The sequence below is a fragment of the Parambassis ranga genome, chromosome 5, assembly GCF_900634625.1.
Source record: "Parambassis ranga chromosome 5, fParRan2.1, whole genome shotgun sequence".
Classification (NCBI taxonomy): Eukaryota; Metazoa; Chordata; class Actinopteri; family Ambassidae; genus Parambassis; species Parambassis ranga.
In genome coordinates, this window is record NC_041026.1 from 22,520,390 (window position 1) to 22,532,236 (window position 11,847).

At 40.4% G+C, this 11,847-nt stretch overlaps 1 protein-coding gene across 1 annotated transcript; it reads left to right on the forward strand.

Moving 5' to 3' along the window:
- Nucleotides 1–3,420: 3,420 nt before the first annotated feature.
- LOC114435650 (adenosine receptor A1-like) lies at nt 3,421–10,980 on the forward strand. The gene is made up of 3 exons (XM_028405525.1): nt 3,421–4,420; nt 7,343–7,637; nt 7,735–10,980. Exons 1-3 carry the CDS (start codon nt 4,080–4,082, stop codon nt 8,116–8,118), a joined length of 1,020 nt encoding a protein of 339 aa, XP_028261326.1. The 5' UTR covers nt 3,421–4,079; the 3' UTR covers nt 8,119–10,980.
- Nucleotides 10,981–11,847: the final 867 nt, after the last annotated feature.

Here is an 11,847-nt window from a genome sequence, read left to right on the forward strand (position 1 = left end):
TATTTACTGTCTGTCTTCTGGTTTCGAAGCATCACATACAGTATGTGTCCCTGTCACGTTCCCACAGAGTGCAGCACAAACATCAGACCACAGTAGTTAAGCAAACTCATTCACTGCAGTTTAAAATGTTTCATGCAGACAGACAAATCAGCAGCAATTTAAGAAACATTTCCTCTCACTGCCAGCACTGCTGCTGTGTAGCAGACTTCAATAACTTCAACATCAGACAACATTCAGGAACAAGCCTGTCGTCAGCCTAGCTGACCCTGTTCAGTCACTACACTTCATTGGCAGCTCTTGTGTTGTCACATTGATGAAGGCGTTTTCTGGATTTGTTGTTGTAAAGACAGGTACCATACTGGGACACTATGCAGAACACACCAAGCTGAAATTTTTAATGAGAAGTGCACAAAATATGCAAAGTATATTGTGCTGTTAGTTAGGTATTTTTTGTATTTGGTGAATCTAGTCCCACTGAATCAAACCAAACTTAGGTGAAAGTTCTGCTTAGAAATTCATTGCTTGCATGCACTGATGAACCTAATATGATGAGACTGGTGGAGCGGCAGGTGTACTAATTTTAGTTATTCAACGTCCTGCACGTTCTCACTCCAGCTCGTTTTTTTTTTTTTCTATGACGAGCTGGTAATATGAGGCTCATCTAAACTGAACAATTCATTCCATTTAGGAGTGGAGAGGGTTGATGAGGAGCTGCACGTTCTCTCCCCTCAATTATCATGCTTCAACAGCCACCACACTGATTCAACACAATTGAGCTCCCTACAAGCAGGGGAACATTCAGCAGGCCTCAAAGGGCTCATCTCAGCAAGAGACGTGAGTAAAGTTTGCTTTCAGAACAAACTTTGGTTCTGATTGACTTGATACGCATGTGCAATTACAGTCAGTTCACTTTAGGTCTGCAGCTGTATTAGCAGAGTAAATACATGAGTTACACTGTTAACAGCACTGTCTCCATAAACAAGCTCCTTTATGAGGTCACTGTGGATCGTTGTCAGACTGGACTGAGGTTAATAAGAGAAACATACATGTAATAACTGAGCTGTATCTCCAGTTTCAGACTATGCAGATGTTCTGTGTATTTGTTTAGGATTACAGTTACCTCTAAGTCCACTGCACTGGAGTCAAGACCTATCTTTTACCTTGGCTTCTACTAATTATATTTCTGAATATATACCATCTTATTTACAGTTTTACTACATCATTTTATCTCTTTTTTTATTTTGCTAAATATGCATGGAATTGCTTGTAACACCTTTAGCTCATATTTTAGGTTTTAATGGCAACCTTTTACATGAATTCTTGATTATTGTGTTTTAATGTTCAATGATTGATTGACTGATTAATTATGTTAGACCTTAAAGAACAGTCACATAGATAAATAATCAGAAATACAGCTATAAATATTTGCTTTGCCTTTGACTGTGTTGACCTGCATGAAACACTAGGCCACGCTGTGGATGAGAGAACAGACATTGGACACTGTTATTGTCATGCTGTCCTTCCTCTGTTAATGTAAGGCTTATCTGAACCTGGGAGCCGCTCCTGATTGAGTCACTCTTTCAACAGAAGGACTGATTCAGTTCTTTGTTCTCATTTCGCTACTGCCTCCCTCAGATTGCACCTGTTGGCAGCGGCACAGACTGGAGCTGACAGTCTGGAGCAAAAAGTGGGCCACTGTGATAAATAGTCCTTGCCTCGATCTGTCTTAATTAAAACTGCTTTCAGAAGCTATATGGCACTGTAGACCCTCTCCCCCTTGTAAAGTCTGGTCCCATGTGATATACAGCAGACAGCTCTAACTCTCAAAAGCATATAATCAACCAAAGGTTGCTTCCTTGTTATATTAAGAGTGCTGTCATAACTCCCTCCTAAGTGCTCTGATTGCATCTGGTCAGCACTCTATGACTCAAATTAAACACGTCATCATTGGTCATAAATATTTATTTATTAAGCAAATAGAAGTTCTTTCAAATCTGGGTGATTATTGACCAAGAAGTCTATCTACACACACACAGGAAGTACAGCAGAAACACAGCGCTGATCCACACTAGATTAAAAGGTTGAACATTTACCATTTGTATCATTCAGGTTGCTCAACATATAAAACCATGATGGAGTCACTAATACAGACCTCCTCAAAGCTGCTGATAAGAACCTTAAGCCTGAACCTGAAAAACCTGGATCTGAATTACTAATTTCTGTTCCTAAAAGTCACATGAGCCAAAAAAATGTTGTCACTGTCAGATACACCTGTGACATTCACACATGAAAACAGCATTGATGATAACAACCTGCTGCAGTAGCTGTCATGTGTGAAATCATTATGTATTCTGCAGTGAATGCAGGTGACAACAAAATAAGACAGAGACTCAATTTCATTCTCCTAAGTGTTTTAATAATAAATAGAATAGAATAGATATACTATATTAATCCCTTTGGGAGGGTCCCTCGGGGAAATTTGGGAAACTATCAATTTGTGACAATGTTGTTTATTAAAGTCTGCCACTGGTGCAGGAAATGAGGTAAAATGTGAGTGGTTTTGGTAGCTTAGCCTGGCAAATAAAGAATTAGCATTAGCATTAGCCTTACAATTAAAAGGATTAGCATTACATTAGCTTGACAATTAAAATGATTAGCATTAACATTTGCACTAAAGCTTTGAGTTGCACCTTTTATGTGGCAATGTGCAGTATTTACTTTAATGGTTTTACAATATCTATGTGACAAATGGAGGCACCACTGGAGGGACAGAAAGAAAGAAGGTACAGTTTACAATAAACAAGGCTCTTCACAGCCTGGTTGTTGACCTAAAAAGTGTGAGTGCAGCACTGATTTTCACTCTGACACAGTAAAAGTAATGTTGGCTCATGTGGCTTCGGGGTCAGCTCTGATGGTTTCATCCAGGATGAAAGTCAGAGAGGAGTTGCAGGCAGATGACTGAGGGAGCAAACTGACATAAATCACTGTGATGGGAAGGACCTTCACTGTACTGAAGGTGAGTGAAAGAGTCTTTGACGGTGATCTGTGAACAGGTTGTTTTTTAACAAAACAAAGTCAGTGTAGATATATTCATATGCAAACACTGCTCTGTGACTTATTTGTGCCTCTCATTTGCATCTATATAGGTTTGTGTGCATCTGTATTGCAGCAGATGTTTTCCCACTGATACCAAGCTGATGTTGTCCAATATTGTCTCTTTCCATCACAAAGCACCATCTGTCTACACAGTTTCCTTCCTGAGCACCCTCTCCAGAATATCAAAGCCTCGGATGCTCATACTCTTCATCACTCATACCTGAAACCCCAGAAAAGTGGTGGTGCGTAAACCCCTCTATCCCCATGCGTGGATCTATATAACGACATCATGTGGAAATTTTGATTTGAGCTGCACCTGTCATATGAATTAATGTTGGTGCTGTTCCAGCGTGTCCACTCCCACAGAGCATGACGAGCCAGAAGCACATGAGACAGACAGATAAAGAATAATAATCTGACTTTCCTGTTTTACCGTCATCGTATCTAAAGCTGGATTTTTTTTCCTTTACAAGAACTAATTACCCTAAGGCAAAGAAACATTTTTGTTTTGTCTTGTTGCCAACTGTGTCCACACAGAGGGACAAACTGGAGCGGCTGGTGGCGCAATTATCACAATGACTGTTAAGGAAGACTGTTCATTTTGGACATATGCTGTTTATGTTTCTCGACCTTAGACACATGTCTGACATTGAGGAAAGCAGCGCTGCTGATCCTGCTGCCTGTGACTCATTCAGGATCCTGGATTCGCCCTGTCCCTCCGCCAGTCCCTGCGGACTGCAGGGGCCACTTCATTCTCGGAATCGGAGCGTATGGAGAAGTTATGTGTCTGGCGCGTCTGTCCCGGACCAGATCCTGAAATAATAAGGAGCAACATATAACTACCTCTGCTTCTCTGGGACATAAAACATGCGAAACTTCGGTGGGGGTGTTCCAGTCGATGTCCACGAACTCACACAGGGAACTCTCTCGACGTGTTCTGGCTGTTTCTCCGCTGAGCGCGCATTCAGCCAGCATCCGTGATCATGACATCCGCTCTGCCTCCCTCTAAAGCGGTCTACATCGGGATGGAGGTGGTGATCGCCGTGTCCTCGGTCATCGGGAACGTGATGGTGGTCTGGGCTGTCCGTATTAACCGGTCTCTCAGAGACACCACGTTTTGTTTCATCGTCTCCCTAGCCTTGGCTGACATTGCGGTCGGGGCTCTTGTCATCCCCCTCGCCATAACCATCAGCATCGGACTCCAGACACACTTCTACAGTTGCCTGCTGGTCGCCTGCACAGTGCTCGTCCTCACGCAAAGTTCAATCCTGGCGCTGCTGGCTATCGCCATCGACCGCTATCTGAGAGTCAAGATACCCATGAGGTAGGCCGAAAGGTGAATTCTCAAGTTTTCAATATATGGTCTGATTTACAGAAGCCTGTGTGTGTGTGTGTGTGTGTGTGTGTGTGTGTGTGTGTGTGTACTGTTGCTGGGACCAAGGCCAATCACCTAAGACGGCCGCTCAGTGCCAGGCAGGCTTTTCATTTTACCCACACTGTAGTTTATCTGATGTGTAGATATCACGCCTACTGCAAATGACACTGATTTGTGCTGACGTTCAATTACCTGATAATATAAAGACACATTCATTCATCCACCTCAGCTGCTCTGTAGATTTCTACCATCATTTCCCACAGCAGGCAGGAACAAACATACAATGAAAGACTCCTTTTTCAAACCAATCAACAATTAACAGGGAGCATTACCGAAGGAGTCGATGATTGGTTAATTACTTATTTATTTAAACCAACACAGAAATGTCTTGATAATGCATAATAAGTAGCTACTTCCGGTTAGAGGCCATATTGGTCTATATTAGTGAATTTATAAGGTAATAATAAGTTTATGAGTTAATCAATATTTGATTACGGTACTTAAGAATTTGTCACCTTTTAATTAAGTGAAGCTTTATTCTTTGATTTCCTTTTACCATAATTTCTCGAAGGTTAACCACATATAGCACACATTGTTCCTGTTTTATTTGTCATTTTTTTAAGATGAACCAGATGATAAATCTCATCACTAACCTACGGTAAACTGGCAGCTAGTTTCTTGTCCTGTCTTCGTTAGTTCCCTAGTCAGGATTTTGAGATCCTCGCTGGAAGGTGTTAAACAAACAGGCTGGTCTGTTGCATAGTAACAGTTCCCATGTGCAGAGGAGATTATAAAGTTGGATGCATTAGCGTCATTTTTCACTCCTCCTGCTGCCTTGCCTCTTTTCCTTCTGAAAACGTCAGTTTCAAGTTGGTTCTTTTGACTGTAAGCCTGGAAGAGTCAGGCACAGAATGCATGATTGGTCAATAGGCTCATGGTGGCTGCCTTATTGCACACTTTCTCTCTCTCTCTCTCATACACACACACAAATGACCACAAGAGTACACATAAGGCACTCTGTTAGTGAGAGGTCATACAGTAACATAGTGTTCTGCAGGATGCAAAACATTTAGGTTCTTTTTTTCAACACATGCAAACATTGAACTTCTCACACATTGGATATAATTGCAGACAGTCCACAGCCAAAAAAAAACAAAAGACAACAAACACTCCAGAGTGGATCACTTCTAACCATACGACCTGCAGTTCAGTTTATATTTAACTGTCTCACTGCTAAGTGCTAATGTGAGCCAAAGATTGAGTTCTAGTCCCTGAACCACTCCTGGGACTCAGGAGGGACACAGTTTAACAGGCACCGATTGCTTTTTATAGCTGGGGTGTTTGGAAGCACGGAGACTCGATAAGGATTTTCTGTGGCCATTTGAAAATGCCACACACGTCACTGTACGCCTGGCTGAAGGATAGGATTTGCAGGTTAGAGGGAAGCAGGGCTAAATTAACTACAGTCAGATACAGAAAGCATTTTTTGGCAGATGGACAGCTGATCTGTATGCAGACAGACATCCCGGCTTTATGAGCAGCTCTACAGAGAGTTATGAGAGCACAAGCTAAAGGGGGAAACTCACATCACCTCCAGAAGTTCTCTTTTTCATTTTCTTGGTCTGTACTTCACCCCTGCTGAAATCTTGAGTCTGTGACAGAGAGGAAAAAAGGAAAGAAATATGACAGCTTTGGCCTCCAGTGGATGAAGATATGTCTTTGTGTGTGAGTGTGAGTTTAGCCAGAGATCAGGCCTGATAAGACCATAGCAATAAGCAGATAACTTAACCCTTTCATCTCATTGAATCAGCTCTAACTCCTTAGAAAAGGCTGAATCAATATATAAACAACCCACCACAGGAATCTTGAATGTTCGTTTAACCAGGACAGGCCTGGTGACATCTTATAAGATACCAAAGAATTGCTGACAGTTTATGACAACTCCCACAGATTCTTGGAATAACCAGGTGCACTGTCTAAGCCTGTGCGTCTGCTTTGTTTCTTTCCTGGAAAGTTAAAGAGGATTGAACAAAACTACCTGGTAAAGTAAATAAGTGAGAAATACAGAGCAGAACAGCCTGAAACATGCTGTATAATTCAGTCCAACACATCGACCCCACAAATCCTATAGTAATCTTATAGTTATACATTAGTTGTAGTAATCACTCTGAAAAGAGGAGAGACTTTCCACAATAACACACACAGCTGACAGAAGTGCAGACATGCTTGGCCTGGCATGACCTTTAGCTCAAGACCTTTCAAATGTGACTAAATATTGAATATAAAATGAACATTTATATTTCAAGTTCTATGGCCCAGAGTGCAAACTGTCAGAGTAGTTTGGCTGCTCCTTGGCTTCACCAAGCTATTCTCAATTATTAAATCATTCTTCTTCTCTACAACCACCAACAGTGAAGTTTATTAGAGGGGACTCGTGGTGCTACATCCAGTAACTATTATTTTCTTTTAGAACTTTTTTTTGAAAAGACATGGCTTGTCATCCTGCAGATACACTATTTTAACAAAAACATATTTTAACAAAACAAAATGTAGCTTCAGGAAGCTTCAGATTTCTTTTTTAATGACTCCAATGAATTCGGCCTGACCCCCCTTTATGTCTCCTTCAGTGAACACACATTATATTTTGCCACTCACAATGTCTTTAGTTAAACTGGCTCTTGCTTTAAACAACATGGTTTAAACTCAGTATTCAACTACAATAATAAGATCCCTGTTAGTCTAAGCATCATAATTGTAAAAAACACACAAGTTGCCATCTTAAATTGGTTAATAACTAAGATAGTGAAAAGTAGTATCAGTACACATGCTGTATCTGTCCTTTATGCTTCATCTCCTCCCTTGTTGCCATAGCTACAAGCGGGTGGTGACCCCTCGGCGAGCCGGCACGGCCGTGTTGTTGTGTTGGCTGGTGTCCATCATAGTGGGACTCACGCCCATGCTGGGCTGGAATAACCTGCAGCGTCTCCGTGACAACGGCTCCCTGATCACTGATGACCTCCTGGTGACCTGTGAGTTTGAGACGGTCATCAGCATGGACTATATGGTCTACTTCAACTTCTTCGGCTGGGTGCTGCCCCCTCTGCTGCTAATGCTGGCCATTTATGTAGAGATTTTCTACATGATCCACAAGCAGCTCAACAAAAAGGTGAGACTTTCCTCTTCTTCATGGTTTTGTTTAATATGTAGCTATGCAGAAAAACAGGCTACCTATACCTATACCTATATGCTGTGTTTCTCTGTAGGTGACAGCAAGCCACACTGACCCTAGTCGTTACTTTGGGAAGGAGCTTAAGTTAGCCAAGTCACTTGCACTCGTCCTCTTCCTCTTTGCAGTCAGCTGGCTCCCCCTTCACATCCTCAACTGCATCACCCTCTTCTGCCCCACCTGCAACAAGCCAATGTTCCTCATTTACATTGCCATCATCCTCACCCATGGCAACTCAGCCGTCAACCCAATCATTTACGCTTTCCGCATCAAGAAGTTCCGTACAGCCTTCCGGAAAATCTGGAAACAGTATGTGCTCTGTCAGGATCCGGTTGGTCGTCTTCCTCAAAGAGGGAGCCAGAGAGGACAGAGTCATGAAAGGAGGCTGAAGCAAAACGACGATGATGATGATGATGTCTGACCTCTGTCACTAATTGGATTGCTGTGTAACTGTCAAATTTCAGTACAGTTGGTCCTAGGAATGGAAAGGACTCTGCCTTGATCGTTATGCGCAAGGGATTACTGGTTACAATGGCCTTAAAGGCAGTGATGTCAGAGGGAGGAAACAAGAACTGAATGACTTCCTCCGTCCAACATGCTTTAAGAGGACGACAAATCATCACGGAGATCCTAAATCAGACTTTAAATTAGCTGAGACTGAGAAGTTGATGATGATGTCATATGGGATAAGGGGCTTATCATCAGTTTCAGCACCAACCCGTTGGACTTGAATCAGTAAGTGTATACCTGTAGCACATGTGGTACAATGTTAGTGTATGCTGTATTGTCAGACTTAAATTAAATCTCATGGCCTTTTTCATGTGAATGATCTCAGATATTTATCCTACATTGTGCTACATCAACGTGCTTCATTCTGTGGCCTTAAGGACAGAAAATGTGTTAACAGTAGGAATATGTGTGGACGTCTGTGTAACACGCTTGCTGTTTTGACAAGCACATGGGAGGTATGCTGTGTGCTGGAGGATAACCAGGCTTCATATGTATGGTTGGATGTATGGTGCAATGACACGTGTGTGCATTCAACTGACAAAATATAACATTTTGTAGCTGAAAACAGCAGTAAGTACTTGATCATTAGATTTGTGAATATGGACAATGCTGTATTTAATATATAACTGTAGCTACATCAGTGTTTTTGAATAGAGAACTGTGAATGTTGGAGCTCCTTTCACTCTTATTATGCTAACCGTATAACATACCTCTGCAGCACATGGATCACTTGGCCCAGATTTACTGAGAGGAACTGTGTACCTAGCACCTAGCAGAGTGCAATTCGGCACCCTGTCTTAAGTCTGTGGAGCGGGTCAGCCTGACTAGAGATGATGTGTAGTTATGTCCGACACATACTGGAGAAAACACTTTGGTGGTTGCATTGCTGATGGTACTCCTTTGTGATTTCTATCTGTAAGAAAAAGATTTCAAATGCCTAAAAGGTGATTTGTAGTGATGTGTAAAATTACAGGTTAAGAACCCAGAGCTAGGTTTTTCTAAACTGAGAGGAAGAATAGGAAAACAGTAGGACAATCAGAATGGCTACATGTGTAGTATTTTGGCTGCACAAAAAGAATCATTTCACACGGTGAAATCTAACAATATTACACAGCTTCAAGTGTTTTGTTAGAAACTCATTCTTTTGCTGCATATTGATTTGGGCTGAATGACCAAAGGTTTCCACCTTTAGTCATTTTTTACAAAGTATGATGCTGCGCTCTCTCTCTCAGAGGCATGGGATTCACCTGAATATCCAGGTTTTTCATGTTAGTTAGGTATTTGGGTTTTTTAAAATAGGGACTATCAATTAAAAAAAATACTGAAAAGCAATGAAAATAAAATATGCTGAAGAACATACATATACATATTTTCAATTGATCAACAAGAAAAAGAAGAAATGCAGTTTGACACTAGTTTATAATAGTTGCACTACACCTAGAATTCCTGAAACCTGTAAGTAGGAGTTGAAGGTGTAAAAACCTCAAACCAGTATCAAGCAAACTTGGCTAGAGTATGTCTAACAAGCTGCTGATGCTCCGGAGCCCAAAGATGGGAGCCAGGAAACAATTTACTTCAAAATAACACTAAGAATACCAGACAGCAACTCCTGCTTTATGTTAGAACAGACACTGGCAAATCTCTGTTTTCATGGGGACTTTTAGCTGCTGTGGATCTTACTCTAAAGTCAGCGAGACTACTCACACCAACAATGTGTTTATTTGTACGTAATACACAGAATGTATAAAGGTTAATTGGAGCAAACAGCTGTGTGTGTCCTGTTGAGTGGACAGACTGCATCTTTGTGACAGAATACTGTCTGTATGGTGATAACATATTTTAATGTACATTTATTATACATTTATTTAAGACTTTAACATGAATTCTGCATTCTTAGAAAGAGGCCATGACTGTATCAAAGCTGAGGCTGTCAGTGTGTGAAAGGTAATGGTAAAACTGAGCTGGGTCATGGTGGCAGAAGCTGTGAATAAGTGAAGCGGTTATGCAGCAGTGAGGTAACCAGAGGATGATACTGCAGCTGAGAAACATGAGTTCCCTCTCTGAGGAAGTCAACATGAATACAAACCACACACACACATTTGTGCTCACTGTGTTTCCAATGCTGCTCTTGTAATAATGTTTCCATGTGGAGTTTTCTTAAATTGTGTCCATGTGATGTGCTTTTAAAGCCACTATGTGTATAATTTTGTCCTATACATTTATCATAAATTACAAAGTAATTAGAATTAGAAAATGTGTTCAAACTAAACTTTTGTGACCTTTGGTACATTGACCCACATCTTAGCAGTGCTAACATTTTAAGGGTGGACTCTGGGATAGAAAATAGAGGGAGCATTTTCAACCTATCACCTCTCTGTCTCACTATTTTTTTTTATTTCAAAGCATAATAGGTAACATTTGATCATCCAATGCAAAAAAAAAATCTAAATTAATGATAGGCTTGTGAACTGTTAGGAGGCTCATGGAGAAATGTGCCATTAATGAAATGATATTTCATAGCAAACAGAATTGTGGGGTAGTAATACCAGGAGCTGTTATTGTGAACAGCAAGGTCAGTCACACAATTAACTGCTGTGCTCTTCAAATCCTCATGCCCTTGTGTGACCTAGTGGACAAATAAATGTCAATATGAAGTGTGACCTCTGCTCGTTGTGCTGCATACTTATTGTTTCAATTCTATACATAGTGGCTTTTACTTCTGTTTACTTTTACTAAATACATGTGTGACAAATTAAACATGATTTCAACATGATTTGTGCAATATTCCTGTATGTGTATTTGCAATATAAAAAAAAATACATGTAGAATCCAGTGTTGGAGCCTGTAATTACCTGATTCTAAAGAAACATGTTAGTCATCATGCAGAAAGCAGATCTTCATTACTGTGTAAACTGTTTAAGGTGGTGCTATCTGACATGCACCAGGAAAAGAAGCTCCAGAGAAAAGAAAGAAAATAAAGAGAAAGAAAATAAAGATGCCTTTATAATGGGTGCTAACAACAAACTGAGAGACGAGTATTATCTTTAAGACAGAACCGTCTATCGGGCTCTGTCATTTTTCAAATACCAAAACAACAGTTCCTGTGTCTCTTGTGCTCTTTAGCAAACTTTTTTAATCAATTTTGCATTTCATTCCAAAATACCTACATTTTACAGTCAATCCCAAACTGAATATTTATCATTTATTCAGTCAGAAATGACAAGTCACAATGACTGCTGTAGTCATTGTGACTTGTCATTTGTGACTGAATTACACTGCATAATTTACATTGGTTTCACCTGTGATGCATTCTCACATTGGCAAATCCCAGTGATGAAAAAAGTTGCAATAATCTGGTATACTATTTGATAATAGTAGGACAACAGGTGAATTCATGGTTATCACATTATTTTCTTTTCAGAAAGCAATAAACTTTTTTGGGACTCTTGGTCAAGAGAAAGCACTTTAATTTTCTACATAAAAGGAACTAATGAAAAGTATTGACTAGGAAGAAACATCCAGATGTTATGATAGGACAGCTTCTGCCCTTTTTAATCAATGATAATTAGTATTTTTATACTGCCATCAACTAAAACCTAAAATTTTCCTCTATTACTGATGTTCAAAATGAAACCTCTTG